The 24282-nt window shown below is 36.3% G+C and overlaps 2 protein-coding genes across 2 annotated transcripts; one reads left to right on the top strand and one right to left on the bottom strand.

Moving 5' to 3' along the window:
• Positions 1-14180: 14180 nt before the first annotated feature.
• On the top strand, positions 14181-14948 carry LOC122197879 (secreted RxLR effector protein 161-like). The gene has a single exon (XM_042902023.1). It carries the CDS (start codon positions 14181-14183, stop codon positions 14946-14948), a length of 768 nt encoding a protein of 255 aa, XP_042757957.1.
• A 409-nt stretch (positions 14949-15357) lies between these two features.
• LOC111902329 (CASP-like protein 1) lies at positions 15358-16520 on the bottom strand. The gene is made up of 3 exons (XM_023898174.3): positions 16218-16520; positions 15985-16114; positions 15358-15745 (listed from the first exon to the last, which is right to left on the bottom strand). Exons 1-3 carry the CDS (start codon positions 16472-16474, stop codon positions 15518-15520), a joined length of 615 nt encoding a protein of 204 aa, XP_023753942.1. The 5' UTR covers positions 16475-16520; the 3' UTR covers positions 15358-15517.
• Between the last annotated feature and the right edge of the window lie 7762 nt (positions 16521-24282).

Raw genomic sequence — 24282 nt, 5'->3', positions numbered from 1 at the left:
CAGGTGCAAGAATAAAAGAACTACCGATATAAGCATGAAGTTTAGCTACTTGAAGAAGTTGGGACTTGGCTTTGATATGCTTATTCAAGGTTGGGACACAAGCTAGTAAAATATTGTGTCAAGTTAGAAATTATGAGAATGTAAATTGGTATGTGTATTATATTCATGTATTCAGTTTGAATAGAAAGGGTTATATCCTTAGTCACACCCTGATATTTGAATATTTGGATTGAGTAATAGACGAATGTGAAATTCAATCCTCATGACATTTCACTTATGCATCAGTTTGTTGTTGTTTATGTTTTGTTTTAAGTTTAATCAGGATTACACTTAAATGGGGGAGGTTTGTTGGTGATTTTATATCATCAATATTATTTAAGTATAAAAGGATTAAATTTGTCGACGAAAAGGGATCTTGTTGAATATTGAACAAGTTAGGATGGTGTTGCTGTGTATACTTGTTCATGTTTTTCAAGATTCAAAGTACATTGTTATGCTAGGGCGAAGGCCCTAAACGAACGGGGATCCGGGGGCAGCGCCCCTGGGATTGGGGTCCTAGGGGCGGCAGCCCCTGGCGGGGTCCAATGGGTAGAGCCCCTGGCTGGGATCGAGCGCGATTTTTTATTTTTTTATTTTGACTATGTTGCTATATTAAAAAATGCATCAAAAATCAAATTTTAGAAACTTGACCCTTTTTTCCTTCAGTTCCGTTTAATGACAGGTTTGGTAGTTTTTTTTTATGACAATTGTAACTGTCTAGTGATAGTTTTTAGACAGGAATGATATAGCCGGTTTTGGTCATTTTTCAGGTACATCTTGCAGAACATTTTCACATACATTCTCAGATTTCGTTCTCTGAATTTCATCCAATTAACTGTTTGATCTGTACCATCGAAATAGTTCAATTTGATAGTGAATCACGACTTTCATAGAATCCAAGCAATCAGTTCACCCCCTATTTCTAACACATATGATGGGCAATAAAGACATGTTCATTAGTCTAGAAGACTCAAAGAAATGGGAAGTCCGAATCTGTCACACCCCAAAACCAAGAACGGCGGAAACGTTCTGGGGCGGAGGATGTCATGTACAGTATCACAACAATGAAAAGTAGTAAACAAGCAACAACATCATCCATTGCATTAATAATATAATTATTATACAATTGTGTTCTGTCAAATTCTGATAAACACTAAAGCATAAATCAAAATGAAAGATGCGTCTTGATCGAGCACCATCTTCCTGAACCTTGCATCGGTACCTGTCTATGGTTGACCTGATGATACAAGTTATTTTGAAAGAGAGTATCAGCTTTAAAGCTGGTGAGATCATAAGTATTTTAGTGGCTTAATTTGTATGTACGAATTTGTAAGTTTATGAACTGTAAGTATGGAAAATGTATATCAATTGTAAGTATAAAAATGTACATGAACTGTAAGTATAAAAATGTTTGTAAAACAACTGTAAACGTTTGAAAAACTCTAGAAATCCCTATGATTCCGACTATTATTTAAGGGTGTCTTCTACCAAGACCTAATTGTTCTTAATGTAGTCTTCTACCAAGACTTAACTGTTCTAAATCTTCGTTTCATGTAAAAGTGTGTAATTTTTCCCAAGTGTTACTATCATTAACAAAATATAGTTTTTACATTTAAAGTTTAAGTGAAAAGTTCACTAAATATATGTACAGGGAAAATTAATGTAGTACTAAAATGTAGCACTATAAGAACTACTACTGTACTAACTACCTTAAATCGAATTTATATTAAGGTATCATGTGATTAATTGTACCATACTATCGAGTGGTAACAACGACAAAAGTTAGGTCGTAAAAAGAAATGACGTTTGGCACCCGCAGACCTGCAGGTCCGGCAGTAGCTAGCAGCAAGGTGTAGGATAGTCAATCCAGTATAGATCTATACGCAAACTCACGCTCTCCCTCCAAGAGACTCTGGCTACAACTCGGGCCATGAGATTTAAGGCATGCTCCGATACAGTGGATCACAATTTTGCTAACGTATTCATGTATATGTACTTATGTAAGCGTAATCATGTAAAAGTATATGAACGTATGCCCTTGCTACCCAAAGGCACTAAACTGACTGAAAGGAACTATTATGTCCATATATGTATACATGATATATAACCAATGTTTAAACGACCTTCGGACGGTACCCGATATCCTATCAGACCACATCCAAATCGAGGAAGAGGAAACAAGGTGGATAGCCTTCCTATGAACTTACCAACATTTCATATGTTGACATTTTTCAACACTACGAATTTGTCGTAATGCCCTTCGGTCTGACAAATGCCCCTGTCGTAATCGCTATGGTACGTATGAACATGGATGTATATCCTTGCTATCCAAGGGCATTGGCTAAACTGGAAAGACCTTTATGACTATATATATACACATGATATATAACTAATATTTAAACGGCCTTCGGATGGTACCCGATATCCTATCAGACCACATCCAAATCGAGGAAAAGGAAACAAGGTGGATAGCCTTCCTAATTCTTTTAAAAATTACTTATATAACCATACATATAGAGGCATGCAATTTATAATATAAAAGCATAAAATAAGTTTTGTAAAAACCTTTGAACATAAATATTTTCTGAGAAAAGATCGACTTGATGTCGATCTATAAAACGGTTTTGAAGGCATGGGTTTGATAAGACGGTTTAGTATAAAGAAACATTTGTTTGAAATACAATTGTAAATATGTTTGAAATGAAACATAATGAGTAAAATGTACAGTGTAATAAGGAGTTTTTAAACATATAAAGTGTTTATGAAAATCATTTGAAGGAAACTGTTTGGTAAAACGGCTAATGAGTAGTAAATCATTTGAATGCTGCTTATTAATCACATGTGATTGATATAATAAGTAGCATGATTCTACTTGTATCCCCCCCATAAAACATTTAAAAATAGTTAAAACATTGATTAAGGGGTATGAACTCACCTATTGTGGGTGATACAGATGAACTGAAGAGGTAGGATCGCTAGGTGTCAAGTGAAGTCTTGAACACACTCTATGATCCTAGTTAACATATAATTTCGCATATATGTAAAAAATTAGTCTATCAACAACTAATAAACAAGTCAAGACACCCTAGGACATGCTAAACACCTTTATCAAGTCTTATTAGCCTCTAGGATTGCATCTATGTGTTTGTAGGGGAGGCTATTATGTGTAGGGCTCAAGGAAAAATCCATAAGGGAGTTCACAACCCTAAAGACACTACTAAATGAGTTTACGGTCATAAACTCATGATTTTACGGCCGTTAACTCATACTTATGTGTCCATTTGATGTTTGATGCTCTATAAGGCCCTAATAAGCATTTCTACTTAATGGCTTGGTCTATGGAAGATTTTAGGGCATAATATAACTCTTTTTAGGAGTTTACGGCCCTGGGACCATATCCCTTGGAGATTATGGCCGTAATCTCTCTTGGGAGGATGTTTATGGTGTTTTCAAGTCCTTAATTTCACTAGGAATAAAACTAGGCTTTTGTACTAGGCTTTAGAAGAGTTTATGGCACCATTTGGCACCATTTTATGGAGTTCACGGCCCTAGAACCTTTTTGGCCGTGAACACCTTACTCTTGGTGTTCTAAGTGTGTTAGCTAGTCCTAAACTCATTTAGGTACATGTTCAATTTAGTCTCTAAGCTTAAGGAGGGTTTTTAGGGCACTTTGGCACATAAAAATGGTGTTCACGGCCCAAGAACTTCCTTTGCCGTGAACTCACTTTCACCCTTTGTTTCTAATTGATTTTGTGCCCTAAACATGAAATGGTGGCTTCTAGTTTGAGTTCCAAGGATTTGAGGGACATTGGGACACTTTTGGCCCTTAAAATGGAGTTTACTCCCCAAGTGTTCTTGGGTGGTAAACTCCCAAATCTTGGGGTTTTGGCATGATTTTGATGTTTCTAAACACAATCTAAGTTATATAATATAACTAGATCGAAGTACTCACAATTTGGCATAAAAACCCGAAGATCCGTGAGAGAGAATTTTGGCTTTTCTCTAATTGGAAATGTAACTAATGAATTATTTTGGTTCAGATTTCTATATATAGTCCTGGGATTTTTTGGCAGAAGATATTTTTATTCCCGGAATGAACTCTAATATCCTAGAGTATTGGAATAACAGTGTTGCACAAAACCCTAGTGCATCCACTCTCCTGATATCTCCTTAAGTGTAAAATCCTGAAAAACTCAAACTTATACCCAAAGTTTGGGATTTTACTGAAACTATTCTAACTTCTATTGGCTTGATATGGTTTGTTCAGAATGGAAATTTCGGGTTGTCACAGAATCGGGGACGATAACAAGCTTAGTGTGGTAGGGAATGGAATGATATCCATTAAGATTAGAGATAGTGAAAATAAGATCTCTAATGTTTTCTACGTACCAGGTTTGAAACATAACCTATTGAGTGTGAGACAACTTATTTTAAAAGGGTATGATTTACGGTTTAAAAATGGCTTTTATGAGATAAAAGACAGGAATAATGCTTTGATCGGGAGGGTAGAGATGACTGTTAAGAAGATGTTTCCTCTCAAGTTTGATGGGGACAATCTTTTCTCTCTCTACACAAACACAAAAGATGTGTCATGTATGTGGCAACATAGGTTTGGCCATGCAAACATTGGTGCCCTTACTTACATGCATAAACAACAACTGGTACATGGGCTACCCTTTATCATTGATACAAATGATATATGTGAAGCATGTGAATTGGGTAAACATTTGAAGAAATCATTTCCTCAAGACAAGACCTAGAGGGTATCAAAGACCCTCAATTTGGTCCACTCGGATATTTGGTGTCCGATGAAAACATTTTCAATCGGAGGAAGTAGGTATGTATTAACCTTTATAGATGAATTTAGCAGAAAAATCTGGATTCACTTTCTTAAAGAAAAATCACAGACCTACAATTACTTTGTGATCTTTAAAGCTTTGGCTGAAAATCAAAGTGAACATAAAATCAAATGTTTATCGTCTGATCGTGGTAGGGAATACATTGCTCTTTGTCTTCAAATCTTCTTCAAAGATGATGGCATGCATCATCTGTTGGGTTATGAGCATTCTAACAATCCTAAGTGTACATGCAACCCTAAATACATTGGATCTATGTTTTCTCTATTATACATGCAAATATGAATATTCCAAGGTATTACCCTATCTAACATACAATCTTTTGATACTTAGGTAATATAGAAAGTTAGAATACATACCTCTTGATGTAGCCTGACTCCATGATGCTCGAGAGCCTAGTGCCCCAAGTGTGACACCTAAAATGGTTCACACAATATCATCAACACTTGGAATAACCATGAGAAGAAGACACTTCATGCTCAAATCGGCTAGCCCTCATATATGTATCACTAGTGCCAATTTCTTGAGCCAAAAGGGTCCTTATATAGTGTACACATTAGGATTACACCATGTAACCCATGACTTTACCCATTCCTTATGCTCCATGGGTATTAAACTCCATGGAGTATCCATGGGTCACCACATGGGTTAAACCCAACATAAGGAAGCATGGATCATAAGCCCACATATACAAGAATGAATGATTTACACAATCAATCCCCATATATTTAATTAGTCTCTTTTTGATCACTAAATTAAGTCCAAATTTATTATTGATAAATACTAATTAAATAACATGATTTTATATTAATATATTAGAAATTATAATATATTAATATGTCACAAATGTCCCCTCCTCACAAACGGTCTATCAAAATGTTCTGATGCCATGCAATCCAAATAGACCATGCCGAGTCGGGTCAAGTACATACCAAATATAGTTATGGACTTAGAAACTAATCCAACAGTCTCCCCTTGGATAAGTCTAAATCTATTATTGCGTATGACTTCAAAAACCAACTGGCAATCATACTTCTCAAAAGCCGATGTCGAACTCTGACCTTGTCGATGAACTCTGACCTTTGTCAATGACTTGTCCATTGGATATGGGATCATATATTCCTCCATTCTAGATATCATAAGGACTGAGACAAAGATTAAAATCATTCTCTATGTCCATTTGTTGTTTCCCGGTTTCCGATTTATGATGACCTACTAATTGAACAAATCACATTAGTCCTGGCTTGGCCAAGCACTTCGGGGTGTCATCACTAAATCATCGAGAGGCCCACATATATCACTTTTATCTTGAAGGTAAAAGGAATGGATAAAATTCGACTCATATGGATTGTTCTACTACTTGTTGAATCATACACAAAGGCACGTTTTATAATATCGAGTTACCAATGCGGTTTTGTGCAATCAATGTATAACCGACTCATAGTAAAACTCATATCTGTATGTTTGAAAAATATAAGATATTATCGTCTCATGATCACTCGTTATAGAAGTGATTCCAATGAGCGTGGGTTGAATCGAATACTCAGAACTTTTGAGCACTCGTGAGTGTTGTAGCACCACTTTGTCCAACATCTTAGACCTCTACAAGCCAACCCATGACAGTCTTGATTCATATCTACTTCCAACATATCACCGAATGTGGACGGTTTGAATAACTTAGTCAATCAGGAAGAACGACCTAGTTATTCTGGAAGTTAAAACATGCAAAGTGAAACACAAGAATAATCGAATCCAATATGGTCACATAACTTATGAATATAAATAAAACATCTTTTATTTATCACCATATTGATTACCCATCACTCATTGCATACTGTTTCAGACTATCAACTTTGTGCTTGAATTAAAAACAATAGTTGTCCCATGCTCCAAGCATGTACACTATGTTTTTCTAAACACTAGTCATGCCATACACCAAGTATGCACACTATGTTTTTCTATGATCTTTACTTTGTGAAATAGATCGATTGAACATAATTCCAATGATTCTCATTTCACAATCCCAAATCCTTACTGCAAATGCAAGAATTCCAAACTCCTGCCATTTACCTAAATTTGTTAGATTATAAACTTATATGCATTGATCCTCTTGTAATGATTATGAACAAAGTCACAAAGACTTGTCAATAGACATTACAGAGTATTCCAATGGAGATCAACTCCATGGAAACATCCTTCTTGCATTAAGTTTTTCTAATCTTACACAAAATGAATAACTTCCACCTATGGAAACATTTCCATATTCCCATTTTGACTATCACTTCTGAACAAGAGTTTCCTCTTTTCAGAATATGTCAATATGGTCCTTCCAAAATTAACATTATACTTCCAACTGTCCCCGAGCAACCAATCTTTGGTAAACCGTAGATTGTCCTTGGCAATTGCTTAATCCTTTTAGTCATATCCAATTCTGCACTTTTTCCCTTTTTAATGCCCCAGGCATTTGGAATATTTTACAAAGGATGAATATTATAGCACATGTAATCGATCCTATATATGAAGCATATGGGACACGATTCATGATGTCTCACATAAAGACATGATACTAGACCAGTCCTTTTGCTACAATATTTCTATTTGCCAAGTTCTCATAATTCAGATTATGAAAAGGGATGCCGTAATCATAATCAAATTTTAGAATGCAAATAATAGACCGATATATAGAATTTCCATATATTGATACATTCCAACACAAAAATCATATATATATATATATATATATATATATATATATATATATATATATATATATATATATATCCTTGACTAAAGAAGTTTAAAACCTCAATCTAAGCTTTTAGAATTGAAATGAAGTATAATTTCCTCTCCTTTAATTATAGCAAAACGACTTTTCAACCCCTGCAACTCCACGAATTGAAACTTTTGTTTTCTATAATTAACATTGCTAACTTGCAACCTTTCTCATAATTATCATGCTCCCACTAACATGATGATTATTAACAATACACTCATGCTCCCACTAGCTTTGACATGTACTTAGAAATCAGTTGGACTTCTAGAAATCAATACTTTATTGACTCTCTTACCAAAGTTCAGACTTCTGATACGAGATGCTTTGATAAAACTTTATCAATATCACACACATTTCCTTAGACAGCTCACATGTGTGTCTAACCAATTTCAAAACTACGAAAAGGGATGTCGTAATCATAGTCTTAATTGTTTAGACCTTTTGCCATTCCTCACAAGTCCATGTTAGTGTGCCGGTTAACGATACACGCTCCACTAACGACTTTGAGAATGCAAATATCACACTTGACATCTACCTAAAATCTACTTAGTGAAAGCGTTTCCTCACCATCATTTTCATGAATCAGAGAGAAACCTTATGAGAATTAGATTTTATGGTGTATGTGTTCCTATCCATGTGAATTTGTGAAAACTATAATCACAAGATACGGTTAATGAAAAATCCAAACTCATATGGATTGAACTTGTGCAGTCTTAACTTCTTGCCACCTGGCAACACAAGGGCCTGTCATTGCTTCCATGTTGTTATGCAACCAATTGAGAACTCTCAAAACTCATATGCAAAAGCTAACTTTCACTGGAATGGGCACAAAAGTAGGAATATTTCAACACGATAGGTTATCAACCTCACGTCGTGTGCTAGTGTCAAACTACAGGCTTTTATTCTTGATTAGATCTTGAAATTCTTCCAAGATCTTTAAGACTCCCACTGTCCTCTTGACATATAAGACTCTCTTGCCAAATATTCAAGAGATAGTGCGGATTCTTTATCAAGACAAACACTTCAAACAATTGGCCTTAGTTGGTGTTTGTTTTATCCAAAACATCACAACTTACCAATTTCAAATGTACAAGAGTAAGACACTTTTACTCTTACATTTGACAAGTGTTATAAACCTTTCTTTAAGATGTGTTACTCAAATTACAATCTTGGAGTATGACTCTAAGACTTGTTTTGGAACGAAGTATGACTCATCTTCTTGATTTAAACATTTCAATAATTCAAGATTCCTCTTCTTAGTCATAAGAATGCACTAAGATGCCCTTAGAGGATGAATTGTGATATGGTCTCACAATCATTAAGATGATCATAAAACATGATACTAAAGTACTCTCCCATCCTTTTAGATTTGAGAAACTTTTATCCTTCTGCCTAATTTGATTTTTCTCATTCATTCTACCATACATCGAAAATTTTCCAATGTATCAGAATTACACTTAAACGTGTAAGTGTAACCATATTTATTAAACTTTAGTAAATCATGACGAATACTCTTATAGATCTTTTGTGGTGGACTTGATCAGTGCACAAGAATGTGTACTCGATCCCTTAGCCCTTCACTTGACTCACATATACATGTGAACAAGGAATTAGTCTTAATTTTCCAAAGATGAAAATTCTCAATCGTCATACTATACAACTTGCATGATTCCAAGTTTCTATCCAACTAAAACTTGGGTAATGAGACTCTATCCTTATTTGGTAAATTTAGACACTACCACAAATGAAAGAATCAAATTCATATTTTCACTCTGGCTATTAATGGAATCATATAAGCAACAATTTTTCACAAATGCCATTGTAAGGATATTTTAAAATAAATAAAATCAAAAATTTTCCTTTTATTTTAAAACTTTGTGGAAAAAGTTATCCTTACAGTGCAAAAGCATATGAAAAACTTTTTTTATCTATTCCTAAGTAATATATCATAACTCCTACGCAACAACTCAAAATTCTGATCACTGAACCATGCGATCGAGATCCATCTTCGTGATCAGAATCAACATACTCTTTCTTTAAGTTTCCTTCACTTTTCCTTTGATTCTTAAAAAATCAACATGTGACCCAGTCACATCATGTAATACGAATCTCTGAATTGAAACTTAATCGAGTTAGATAGTGGAATTTACCTGAAGTAGAGTCAAACTTATTGACTTTACCAGCCTTGTGATCTTTCAGGTAAATTTGGCAGCTTCGCAACCAATGCCCTTTCCTTTTGGCAATAGAACCATATGGACCCTTTGGGAATGGTACATGGGACAATCTTAGACTTAGCCTTTCTCTTTACCATTTGGTCAACCGAGTTGACTATGGCCAATCCCTTTCCATTGGGAAGAGAAATCTTTCACTGGGTATCCAATGCAACCATTGTCAATGTCCATTGAAGGTTTCGAAAGTTGATATACTAATCAAATTTGCTTTACCAAAGCTCCAAATCATTGTTGACTCAGCAGTACCAAGCAAATAGATAAGATCATTAAGGGTCATGTCATAGTCTATTTCATAGTAGTCCCAAATGTAACTCACTATGTGACTTAGAAAGTGATTGAACATCCAACATTATTAAGACTTTGACACCCAACTCTCCTGGCTTGTCAATATGTGACTTCATCTCCAAGATGTGAACACACATAGACCTTGCTTGCCATTAGGGCTTGAGTGACCTTGAACTTGTGGATAAGGGAGAATAATTGGAGGAGGTGGAGGAGGTGATGTTTCAAGAGACTTGGGAAGATCATAGTTGTCTAAACCATACATCTTTTTGGGAGATATTCAATATAGTTGATTTAAAGTCCTTAATATAACACCCAATATGAAATATTAAGGCTAGGACCCAACACAATATTTTATAACTTGGAAGAGGGATGCCATAATCCAAGCTATAGAATATTTGAAGGTAGGTGAATGACGATTCACCAATTTCCACCATGAAAAACAAAATAATTTATTAGGTTTTTAATTGGATTTGAAACTCCTAGATCTTTTGAGATTCATTGAACTGTTCAATGGAATGTTTCAATCTCGAGTGTGCCCTTCAGGTTTTGTGACTGGGATGCTGAGGATCACAAAACAAGGTGCGAAGTAACCATGCAAATTACTTGGTACCCTTAATATTTACCCCTTAATCGATGTGCCGGTTAACCACACGTGCTCCAACGATACTGTGATAAATATTAAGTTACCCTTTGCCTACCTTGTTAAATCAAGCTAGTGTTCCAGTTAACCACACACGCTCCACTAACCGACTTAAGCAAAGTGCAAAGTGTAATTTCATGGATTAGCACCTTATTCAAATTTTCCTAAACTAACTAAGATTGGGAATTATAAAAACATTTTAGTTACTTTATATTTATCATAAATACTTTTAATGAAGGGAGAATTCTAGTCCTTGTCCTACCCGTTCGGCTAACAACCCTCCACCAGTCAAGGAAGCAGTGGGTGAGAGTGGACACCCATTAAACTGCCATTTTGTAGGCAGTAACCGTATACTCCCCTTATAGACCAGCTTCATGAATGAAGCCAACTAATGGTAAAACGACTTGATTTTATATATATATATAAATATTATTAACTTATAATATTATAAAGTATAAGGGTTGAATTTTAACTTTTAAAATTCTAAGGGCTTAACTTGGAATTAAAGTATTCATAAGGGAAAACTTTTCAAATTCGAAAACTTGAGGGCAAGTTTTGAAACTATTCAAAACTATTCAATTCCATAACTTATGTGTTTAAAGTAGTTTTAATCCAAAAACTCTTCAAGTTCCATAACTTGAGGACAAGTTATGGAAGACTTCAAACTATTAAAAGAATTTGATTTTTCTTTATTCATAACCTATGGAAATATTTATGAGTTTTATGAATCTTAAATGTGACTTTTCATATAACTTGAGGACAAGTTACAAAAACACATTTTAGAATTAACTCTTAGATTAATTTGGATTGAAAACAACAATTTCATTTAACTTTTCTATTAATCTAAGGAACTCATAAGAACAAGATATTTCAATCAAACTTTTTCATGTAATTAGCCTAAACATCAAACAAATACAAAACATTAATCTATTGACAATTATCTATGAAATTGGATTAGCATGAACATTACCACAACAAAAATAGGTTTACAAGTTCAAAAACAGCTTAGGGTAATGTTCCTAGTCCAATTCCAGCCAAAAAACTCAAAAATATGATATCTGGGGCTCCTACTCGTCGAGTGTATGAACCTACTCGACGAGTAGGATGATTTTGTTCATGGACTCGACGAATACATCAGTGGACTCGGCGAGTCCATTGCCCAGAAAGCCAGAAAATTGATTTTTTTTTCATCTTTTTCAGCAATTTGCATCAAGTATAATTGAAAACAAGCCTACGCTCTGATACCACTGTTCGGTTATGAGCATTCTAACACTCCTAAGCGTACATGCAACCCTAAATACCTTGGATCTATGTTTTCTTTATTATACATGCAAATATGAATATTCCAAGGTATTACCCTATCTAGCATACAATCTTTTGATACTTGGGTAATATAACAAGTTAGAATACATACCTGTTGATGTAGCTTGACTCGATGATGCTCGAGAGCCTAGTGCCCCAAGTGTGACACCTTAAATAGTTCACACCGCATCATCAACACTTGGAATAGCCATGAGAAGAAGACACTTTACGCTCAAATTGGCTAGCCCTCATATAAGTATCACTAGTGCCAATTTCTTGAGCCAAAGGGGTCCTTATATAGTGTACACATTAGGTTTACACCATGTAACCCATGAATTTACCCATTCCTTATGTTCCATGGGTCACCACATGGGTTAAACTCAACATATGGAATCATGGATCGTAAGCCCATATATATATATATAAGAATGAATGATTTACACAATCAATCCCCATATATTTACTTAGTCTCTTTTTGATCACTAAATTAAGTCCAAATTTATTGTTGATCAATACTAATTAAATAACATGATTTCATATTAATATATTAAAACTTATAATATATTCATATGTCACAAATTTCCTCTCCTCACAAACGGTCTGTCCAAATGTTCCGATGCCATGCAACCCAAATGGACCATTTTGAGTCAGGTCAATTACATACCAAATATAGTTATGGACTTAGACACTAATCCAACATCATCAACTAACTACAAGTTACACACCTCAAGAAAACAGGGTTGCTAAAAGAAAAATCAGGACTCTTGGTGAGATGGCAAGGTGCATATTACAAGCAAAGAGATTACCAGAGGAATTTTGGGTTGAAGCGATAGCATATGCAACATATCTGATCAACAGAACATCAACAAAAAATGTAAATAACATGACACCAAAAGAAGCTTATAGTGGTCTTAAACCGGGTGTAGGACATCTAAAGATCTTTGGTTGCATTGCTTATGTACATGTACCTAACCAAAGAAGAGGAAAACTCGATCATAAATCCAAAAAAAATTGTGTTTGTGGGTTACAGTGAAAACACAAAAGCATACAAACTTTATAATCCTATAACAAAAAAGGTAATCATAAGCAAATATGTTATTTTTGATGAAGCAAAAGCTTAGAATGAACCTTTAAGAAGTGAAGAGAATTGTTCACACATCCTGCTGAGCATTTGTTCAAAAAAAGAAAACGATGAGGAGGAAAATGAGAAGAACACACACACAAACCTGTCAATGACAACTCAGTACAATCCATCGATGACTCTTCAAGTTCATCTGAAGACCCAACTTGTGTAAGAAAGATCAAGAAAAAACGAAGCATGGCAGACCTATACGAAAACACTCAAATATTGGACTTCGAAGACATGGCCGACTATGCTCTTTTTGTTGATGCTGATGTAGTAACTTTTGAAGAAGCATTTTAAGATAAGAATTGGAGAGATGTAATGGATGCAGAAATAGGTTCAATTTTGAAGAATGACACATGTGAACTAGTTGATCCACCCAAAGATCATAAATCTATTGGTGTCAAATGGGTATATAAAATGAAACTTAATGAAGGAGGAAAGGTTGAAAAGTATAAGGCACGTTTAGTCGCCAAGGGATACAAACAAAAGTTGGGAATTGATTACTAGGAAGTGTTTGCTTCAGTACTCAGACTAGAAACTATCCGTTTGGTTCTTTCTTTAGCATCAGAAAATGAATGGGATATGCATCAGATGGATGTGAAATCGTCTTTCCTAAATGGTGCCCTTGAGGAACACGTGTGTATTGATCAACGAACTGGATATGTGAAGAAGGGGGAAGAGTATAAAGTTTGTCACTTGAAAAAGACCTTGTATGGTTTAAGGCAGGCACCTCGTTCCTGGTCCAGTAGAATTTGCAAGTACTTCATGCAAAATGGCTTCAAGAAATCCCCTTTGAGCATACCCTCTTAGTCAAAGAAGCTACTAACAAATTTTTAATTATTTGTTTGTATGTGGATAATTTGGTTTTTACAATAAACTCAGAAGAAATGGTTCGAGAATCAACGAATCTATGAAAATTGAATTTGAAATGACTGACATGAGCGTATTGTATTACTTCTTGGGAATAGAGGTAAAGCAAGAGCAAAAGAGGATCTCAATTTCCCAACACAGTTACGCTAAGGAACTGCTTAAACGCTTTAACATGGTGGGTTCTTCACATGTCTCTACCCCAATGGAGTTTGGATCAAAATTCTTAAAAAATACTTCAGAAGATGATGTGAATCCAAGTCTATATAGGAGTCTGGTAGGCAGCCTTATGTATTTAACTGCAACAAGACCCAACATCATGTTTTCTATGAGTGTTATTAGTCGCTTCATGGAGAATCCCAAGAAAAGTCATTGGGAAGCTGGTAAGCATATATTGCGTTGCATAAATGGTACTCTCAATCATGGGCTTATCTATACTAGAACTGAAGATGCAAATTTGAGAGGTTTTAGGGACTGTGATTATGGTCGGTGTATATATGATAGTAAAAGCACCACAGGCTATGTTTCTGACCTTGTCTCTAGAGCCATATCATGGAAAAAAAAGAATCCAAATGTGGTTGCCTTATCTTCTGTTGAGGCAAAGTACATTTCACTTTCAATGGTCGGCTGCCAAGCCTTGTGGCTCAGCGGTATTTTAGTCACATTGGGAAAATACCAAATCAATGCATCAAAGCTTTTATGTGATAACAAATATGCCGTAGCTTTGTCAAAAAAACCCGTGCTCCATGGTAAAAGTAAGCATATTCGGATTAAATATCACTTTCGTGAACTTCTTGCAAACAAAGATGTTGAAGTTTGTTTTTTGTGAAACAAAGGATCAGTTAGCAGATGTATTTACTAAGGCTTTGCAAGTGGGTAACTTCAGTCGTTTGAAGAAGAATCTTGGAGCATTTGAAATCTAGCTTAAGAGGGGAATGTTAGAATTAAGCTAGAACTTTGTAAATATTATCTAAGGTAGTTAGTTAGTTGGTGGTTATAGTAAAAAGGTATTATCAGTTATGTAACCGTCCTAATGAATGGACGTGATGGTTAGCGATGTATAAATATGTTAACTCTGTGAATTAATAAAGTTTGTTAAAAATTAATTTTATGTGTGTTAACCATCTTCTTCTTGTTTATCCAAATTTTCTTCGAAAGTTTAGCCATCCGTGTTGGAATGACATTGTCTAAGGCTTTTGTATGAATTTTGCATCCTTATTTCATAACACATTGTTTATTTCTCTTAGAATGACATTGACTAAGGCTTTTGTATGACAGAGTTATCAAAAGCAATTTTTTGTGATATTCCTTAACAAAATGGGCACAATGAGAAATACAAATACACAGTATTTTTATGACAGAAACTTGTAGAAGTGAACATCTGAAGTGTTGATTGAACTATCGCCTTGTGGTCTTCTTGTAAAGCATGTGAGTGGAGAACAGAACCAGTAGTAGAATTGTTATGGAGGATATGAGCGATAGAAGAATAGACGCTGCAGCACGGAAGCAGAATGAATCATACGTAGTACACATCTTGTTCCATCCGGTATGAGAATTTCCTTTAATTCCAGTGTATGCGACTCCTGTTGCTGCTCCTGTTGCTGAAGCCATAATACCCAATAGCAACTGCACCATACCAATTTATTTATTGTTACTTCAAAATATAAAACTTGCGAGAGAACTCAAAACCTCTCGCTTCATTCCGCAAAATCTGGCCTATTATGAACTAATAATTCTTGAAAAGATAGAAAATATTGCATTTACTTTGTATTATTACAATAAAAACTCCTTTCTTTTTATGTGCAAAGTAAGTTTTCAAGTTATAAATAAAAGGTTATGCAAATGTATTTGGTGTATGAACTTACAGCATCAAACATCACAAAATGAAACTGCAATTTTGTGGAGATTCCTCCCGGCTTCATAAGTGCCAAAACCGATAGTGCCCCAGTGATAATGCTGTACAAGCAAACCACCGAGAGTGCTGTAATCAAGTATCTGCACCATAACATCACATTCGTTAATAGAAACTCTCGAACTCATATACAATGGTTACAAGAACACAGGTTATTATGGTTTTGGTTGAAGTAATGAAACTTACATGAATGATGGGATATAACTGAATTTTCCAGTCAATAGTATTGCGTGGCCTGGGGTAACTTGAATCAGTTTGGTTTGTTTAGAAATTAGCATAACAATGATTGCAACCACTGATGTTATGAATAGAAACACCCTTAAGGCCAAATCAACCACCGGATGTGAATTATTCTTGTATTGTGATAACACTGCTGACTGCTTCACTGGTTGCTGGGCGGCAGCAGGTGGAGGAGATGTGCTGACACTGACATGGGATCCCATGGCCACCAGAATTTGGACAGGAGAAAACGGAAACTTGTATTTTTTTAGTTTTGTGAAAGTGTGGTTGGATGTTAACTAGAAAGTGCAGTTTTATACTACGTAAGTACGTATATCTTTTTGTCAACTGATTTGTGTCGATGTTAGTAGGATGCTCATGGCACATGTTTATGTGAAGTTGACATTGAGTAACTTGATTTGACAACCCAAAAACGGAAACATTCTACAATAATGGAATATTTCACATGACCATTTTGCGAAAGGATTTCCATGGCTGATTGTATAGCAAAGATTTTATTTACAAATGGAATCTTTATTTATTGGTCGACAGATAGTTAATCCCATCATCACTAATGGGTCGGCTTCATCGTAATTTCTAATTTCTAATACGAGGTATATGCGCCGTTACCTTTTTCTACAAATTACACGTATTACGAATATGTAATATGTAATATGTAATATCTAAGACATATATAATCATAAAATCACCTCGATGCTTTGGAATTTGGATTTATCATAATTAATTTCTAGCACGAGTTACAATGAGGTTCTCCAATTCCTTTTTGTACAATTTAAGAATATTAAGGATATGTAATAAATATAAGTATACAAACTATAATATCCCAAGAAAAAAAGTCAGATTAATATTTGGAAAGCATTTTTAAATTTCAAATGTTTTGGTTCCTTTTAAATTTTTATTGTATTTAAAATACTAAATAATTGTTCAACTTAAAGGTAATAATATTGAAATATATTTGTCCTTCCCATGTTCGTTATTTCAGGATTGATGAAAATGTGGAAGACATTATTTGATGAAAATCCGAATATTATAATTTAATAAAAAAATTCTTTGTTGAAAAAAAATTGGTCTGCAGATCTTCTATTTGACATTATTTCAATTACTGTAATAATTAACTTCTTTACCATTTAATAAACGAAATGATGAATAGTTGGTTGCATAGTATTTTATACATCATCTAGTTAATAAATAAATAAATAAATAAATAACTTAATAAATTACTTATCCACAGTCTCAAGGACAGTGTGGATTTGGTTATTAGTTTAAACTTTAGAACATTATGTAGAACTCATTAAGTTTTCAGAAAATGAGTAATTACTTTGTAGTTACTGTTGTGATATGTCTTCGAGCTTAACGTCGTCTGTGCTGGTTTTGTCTGAGTTAAGCCTGAGAATCATAGCAAAGAAAGCATCGACGTGATTCGTCGTCCAGGAGGGGGTCTCGGAACAAGACTCCGATGGTCTAGTCAATAGCTGTATGAGAGAATTAGGGTTTAGTTTGAGATAGAGCAAGAGGTGATCCCTTCTTCTAGATAAGAAGGGCTTCCTTTATACATGTTGTTGGGGGAGCATGTCCCCGACAATACTTGTTGTCTTGTCAGGAAGTGGATGCATCTCATTGGCTGATCATGCACGACTAGTGGTTACTTGCTATCGGTGCAAAACCATCGAAGAGCAGCACTTTGAGCATTCCAGTTGTCACTCTGGGGAGTGGTTGGTACTATTATGGCTTGTTATGGACTAGAGCTAATTGTTCTGAGCTAGACCTTGGTGCTAGAACACAAGGGAATAAGTATGAGGCCGCAAGGGCAAAGGCCCGACCTAGCACTTAAGCTAAGTAGTGACGGTTAGCTAGGTCGTCCTTTAGATAACCACCTCATTATCTAGGTTAGTAAACGGCAACGTTAGCCTCAAGTAGTTGAGTTGTTCTAGCTTACAGCAAGGCTCATGTCCAGACGAGATGGTTTTCATGTCCACTAATATGACGAAGTCGGTTGTGCATATTTACTAGGGCAACCGACCGATTCTTCCGTTTTGTATTTAAAATTCCCATTTACTAGGATCCTTTTTTATCTTTCTACCTCCTACACTTATATCGTCTAAGTCTTCTTCTGTGTAAAACAATTTTCTTACCGTTTTCTGTGCGAGATCTATAATGATTCCCATTTGATCTAGGAGCAACCCGACACCGAAAGAGTTCGAGTCTCTTTAGTTTCGGTTTAGGTTTATGCCTGAACACAGAGTGCAATTTCCAAATAAAGGGGTTATTTTATATCAGCCTCCGCAGGAAAGGTTGGAGTCCCAGTGTCGATTTTTGAATCGGGGCTTCGGCTGCAAATATTGGATTTATTTGATGAGGTTATGCACGTGTATAGTTTCTTTGTGGACGAACTCACCCCTAATGTCATTAACAAGATTGTCGGGTTTTAGTTGGTCTGTCGATCCTTGGGTGTACTTCCTCAGCTCTAGGCCTTCCAGTTCTTCTTTAACTCGTCCACCCAGTGTGCATACATACTTTCTCTCAGCAGCGCAATACTTATTTGTTTATTGTTAACTAGAGGGCTACTCGAAAGAAATGGTAGGAGCGGTGGTTGTGGGTTAACAATGATTTGATTAGTTCAGGCTATCCGCGTGTGACCATCACTTCGGATCGGGCACCTCATCTATCGCACTCTAGTTTATCTGTGGTTGAAGCGTTGAAAGGGGCCTGGTTCAACGAGGAAGATTTGCAAGACTCCATCCCGGAGGGTGCAGGAATGAGTGCTGCTTGGCGAGCTTGGGGATGATGCCTCAATTTTACGTGGAGAAAATCCATAAGTGTCATTTCCATACCCTCCCCCCGCCCCCCAGCCCACTTTATTTTTTGCTCTGAGGAGCTTTCCTTGAGGAGGACTTTGGTAATTTAATGGTTGTTGTTTTATCTATAGGCGTTGAGAGGGTTTTGTCCCTCGAGAGAGTGTTGTGTGGGATGTTTAAGGGTGACATTTAGTATCATGAATTCCTTTTGGTGGAAGTTCTCCTACTACCTACTGGCGCTACTTGTGCACTCGTTTTGAATGTTCCTCCCGTCAAGGTTGTAGAACTCGTTACTCGGTACCTGTTCGGCCGACTACCGAGTAGCGAGTACTCGGGAGTACTCGAATATGGAAATTTATGTAGAAATATTTTTAAGGAAATTATATATGTCAAAATCATAAGATAAATTCATAAGTTGATTGAAATATATAACAAAATTGGATACATGTGAGTACACAAAAAATAAAAAACACATAATGGTCTCACTTCGTGAATAATTACTGAAAATTTAAGATATATATGTAGTAATAATCACATGTGTGTGTTAAATAATAAATCATTAAGTATATTATACATATTAATCACCGAGTTGACTGAATTTCATAACACTACTCAGTTTGTGAGGGGCCGATCGGGGAGTACTCGGGATTATGTAACTCGCCTCGGCAAGGGGTGGAGTAACGAGTACTCGAAGGAGTAATCGGCGAACTCGGCGAGTTTTACAACACTGCCTACTGTTGCTATGTCCGGGGGGCCTGGTACGCAAGTCGACTTTGGTCTGTCGGGTGTAGGTGTAGGTGGTGGCCCCCGTGGTAATCCTTTAGTATCGTGAAGTCCTTTTGGTGGAAGTTCTCCTACAACCTACTGCTGTGAAGCGGCATACAACTTGGGTAGACTCCCTACTCGTGGGTGACTTTGGGGCCATCACAATTCGTGGCCGATTGCACAAGAAATGTAATATTGATTTCTTGTGTGGATGCACGCCTGATGTGATTGACATTGTTATTGATGACACTGCATACCATTCGGAGGGAGTGGACCAAGGAACGATTGCACCACATCAATAACCGGGAGAAAGAACAAGGAATGTAGTTGATTTAGGTGATGGTGATCTTGGTAAGAAACATGCGGCTGGTTCTAAAGTTGCCTCTATTTCCTGTTTGGTTCAACCAACTAGTGGTGTTATCTCTAGTCTCATGTCTACACAACTGGGAAGCGATGGTGTATACTGCTTAGGGTGGAATCTTACTCACGGGTCTCTTCTCATGTAACCTTCCTGTGTCCATGAATGGTGTCGTCATGCATTTCCTCTTACCACTTTGGAGTCATTGCAACTTCTTTCTCATTCCCATATGTCGACCAATCTCCAATATGTTGCGTCCCAGGTTGCTGCGTATTTGGTGGCAGCAGCCGATCGTCTTCGTTATTTGGGTGCCGACTTGGCAGAGTTGGCCGCCGTCATGACAGAATGTGATGAGCTTAGAGAGAAGGTGGGGCTCCTTGAGGATGAGAGACACAAATTCGAGGAGTGTTATGTTGTTTTCGCTAGAGAGAAGTCTGTTGTTGAATTGACATGTTTAAGGAAAGATTACGAACCGTTGACGCTTATGGTTGCAGTCTCACAACGGTTTCGCTCAAATGATGTGGATGATCAATCTTTGTTACCGTTTGGTAAACGTGCACAACCTCTAATGATATTAAGCTTGAATTATGAAGAAACGTTCTAATAGTTTTTTATAATGGTCAATTCGCGTCACTTTACTGATAATATGTGTAGAATACCAATATGGTTTGACAAGAATAAAAAGTAGCTACATTATGATGCAAACTAAGGCTAGGCTCTTGGGCTAGTTACTGGGGTGTGATTATCCATCTGGAGTTTTATCATGTTATACTTGCCCCAACTCTACCTTATATTTTCTCCTTGCTCTAGGAGTAGAAGTGGCGTAGGTTATACACGTTCCAGATGTGGGGGATTAGTCTCCCGTCCTAGGCTTCTAAGACTTAGGCTCTGTTCTGTTGCACCTCTACAACTTTGTACGGTCCCTCCCAAATGACACTCAACTTTCCGTGAGGTTGTGCATGGATGGACTCATTCTTGGGAAATACCCACTCTCCCACCTTGAAGTTTTTTACTCGTACATGGCGGTTGTAGTAATTTTGGCGCAGGCCTTATAGGCCTCCTGGCGGAGCTAGGAAGCTTCATGCTTTTCGTTGAGTACATCTAGGTCTTGATGAAGTTAATCCTCATTGTTTCTCTCAACGAACACTGATACTTGTAAAGATCTTCTTATGATTTCCAGTGGGAGTACTACTTCTGTATCGTACGTCATACTGAAGGGCATATCTCCGGTGCTAGACCTTGAGCTCATTCGATATGACCAAAGTATTGTTGGTAGTTCTTTGACCCAGGCCGCTTTAGATTTCATCAAATTCTTTTTGAGACCGTTGACAATGATTTTGTTCGATATCTCAGTCTGACCGTTAGTCTGGGGATGGACCACTGAGGTGAAACGTTGATGGATTCGCTTTTCCTCACAACACTCTTTGAAAGGGCTACCCTCAAATTGAGTATCGCTTTCACTAATTAGGACTCTGCGGGTACCAAATTGCTGAGGATATTCTTCCACATGAACTTTATCATTTGCCTGCTTGTGACTGTGGTTAATTATAGTATCCCATTTTTCACAACTAAAAATTTTCATTTTTATTAAGGTAAAACTTCCCAATCAGAGTATCATAGAAACCATGAAGTCCTCAATACTGATGACGAGTGTGTACAGTCCCGTCTTCGCCTTCCCATGGCCACTGATGATAACTGAAACAATAAACAACTAGGTAAGCACAAAGCTTAGTGAGTCCCCCCCCCCCAAAAAAAAATACCACATACGAATAATCATACGAGCATGCATACCGGACACTCTTCGGGCCATAAGTGTGACTGGACCGGCTCGCAGGCCTTCAGTCTATCGGGCCAGAATAGTAGGGTTTGTTGGCCTACCGCCTCAACCTAACTGCTCATCCCGAGCCTCCATGCATACAACTTACAGCCGGCCCGCATCGGGTATCTTCACCTACAACACAAAGCGGGACTGCCTACAACACAAAGCAAGACTGCCTCAACCCAAACCAAACACAACATGTCAACATATAAACAATCAAGATCAAGTAGGCATGTAATGCAGGCAAACAACAATCATACAACTCACTACTGCCTACTGGTCCTCTGACAACATACAATCCAGCTATCAGCTAACCTCCATAGAATGCATAACCAAAAGTTACCAGAAGTGATATAACCACCCGAACAGATGATCCTACTCTAGAGCCACAACCAAACAAGTAACAGGAAAGAGAGCCTAGACCAAGAGTTATCAGGCTATCCTACATGACCACAGATAATCCCTAAGGGCACTCCACAAATGTTAACCAACAAGCCTAGATAACATACATTTCTACAAATTATTACAACAAAGCAACATACTCAATACCAGGAGACAGATCTTGTAATACCTATTTCTTAGCATCGAGACTTTCACTATTCTTATGTTTGTTATGAAACTTAACTGTGACATATGTTGGGATAAATTATGCTTAAATGAGTGTTCTTGAGTAAAATAATTGACATTGTAGATGTTATAAGTTGAAAGGATAGTTTGAGAATAAAAAATGTATGAAATGTAGCAAAAAGCAAACCTCACGACGTGAGTAAAGACGCTGAAGACGTGATAATGAAAGAACAGTGATTAAGTTACGTAAGTGAACAGTAGTAGTAACCTACTTTATTTTCTCACAACGTGAAAAGAGGTGCTCAAAGCGTGAGCAATGTACAATACCTTATTTTATTTGCGACGGACCTCGTTTTGTCATGAAACAAAAGTGTCAGGAAAAAAGAGACTCGCGACGTGAGCCTAATACTCATAATGTGACCCCGAGCTGACCATAAAAAAGTAATTCCGTCTTAAAACAAGGGCATTCGAAATCAAACATAAAAACACACAATTAAGGTGCGAAAAAACCCCAATTAAACCCTAGATGTCAGTTCTTGAAGATATCACTTGATTCAAATCACTTGTTTTAACACACATTTCTACAGATTATTACAACAAGGCAACATACTAAATACCAGGAGACAGATCTTGTAATACTTGTTTCTTAGCATCGAGACTTATACTATTCTTATGTTTATTGTGAAAGTCAACGGTGACATATGTTGTGATAAATTATGCTTAAATGAGTGTTCTTGAGTAAAAGAATTGACATTGTCGATGTTATAAGTTGAAAGGATAGTTTAAGAATAAAAAATGTATGAAATGTAGTAAAAACAGACCTCACGACGTAAGTAAAGAAGATCAAGACATGATAATAAAAGAACGCTGATTAAGTTATGTAAGTGAACAGTAGTAGTGACCTACTTTGTTATCTCACAACATGAAAAGAGGTGCTCAAGACGTGAGCAAAGTACAATACAATATTTTATTTGCGACGGACCTCGTTTTATCATGAAACAAAAGCGTCAGGAAAAAAAGAGACTCACGATGTGAGCCTAATATTCACAATATGAGCCCAAGCTGACCATAAAAAGTAATTTTGTCTTAAAATAGGGGCATTCAAACTCAAACATAAGAACACACTTGATTAAACCCTAGATGTCAGTTCTTGAAGACATCACTTGATTTAAACAACCAAAATGGTGGATTAAGTTAAGAAGCACTTGTTTTAACACATTTGATTTCAATATTGAGCAAGATTCTTGTTAGTTTTGATGAAACCCAAGATGAAGGGTACATGTCTAATTAATGATGATGAGTTAGGTTTTAGGTTAAATAGCCTAATTATGTTGATTTCCATTGATTTGAGTATCATGTGAATGAAGGATATCATGTGTGATGTTCTATGTAAAAAAATTTCATTGTGAAAGGAAGATATGGTCTTAATAGTAAATACACATGATACTATTAATTTATATGATAGTAAAACTATATGAGAAAGTTATTTATGGATGTTAGATATTTAAGAAACATAGAGTTAACGATTTTAAGATGTTATATTGATCACGATCATAAATTCAAATCATATGAATGGTTTAATAATTATTGATCTTTAAACTTTATTAAATAGGGAATCAAGAAAGGATTCTCGGAAGGGAGGAGAAATTGTTGGAGTATTGGAAGGGAGGAGAAATTGTTGGAGTATCGTCCTCACAAACCATATTT

The sequence above is a fragment of the Lactuca sativa genome, chromosome 5 (genome assembly GCF_002870075.4).
Source record: "Lactuca sativa cultivar Salinas chromosome 5, Lsat_Salinas_v11, whole genome shotgun sequence".
NCBI classification, from domain to species: domain Eukaryota; kingdom Viridiplantae; phylum Streptophyta; class Magnoliopsida; order Asterales; family Asteraceae; genus Lactuca; species Lactuca sativa.
Note: the sequence above shows the minus strand (reverse complement) of the source record. Positions and strands in the feature narration are given on the sequence as shown.

What these genes read in the sequence shown, in the direction of transcription:
- LOC111902329 (XM_023898174.3), bottom strand. Translation starts at nt 16,474, where the DNA reads ATGGGATCCCATGTCAGTGTCAGCACATCTCCTCCACCTGCTGCCGCC. An exon ending in AGTTATATCCCATCATTCAT is followed by an intron (nt 16,115 to 16,217) that starts GTAAGTTTCATT and finishes GTTATGGTGCAG; the next exon opens with ATACTTGATTACAGCACTCT. An exon ending in ATTTTGTGATGTTTGATGCT is followed by an intron (nt 15,746 to 15,984) that starts GTAAGTTCATAC and finishes GGTATGGTGCAG; the next exon opens with TTGCTATTGGGTATTATGGC.
- LOC122197879 (XM_042902023.1), top strand. Translation starts at nt 14,181, where the DNA reads ATGACTGACATGAGCGTATTGTATTACTTCTTGGGAATAGAGGTAAAG.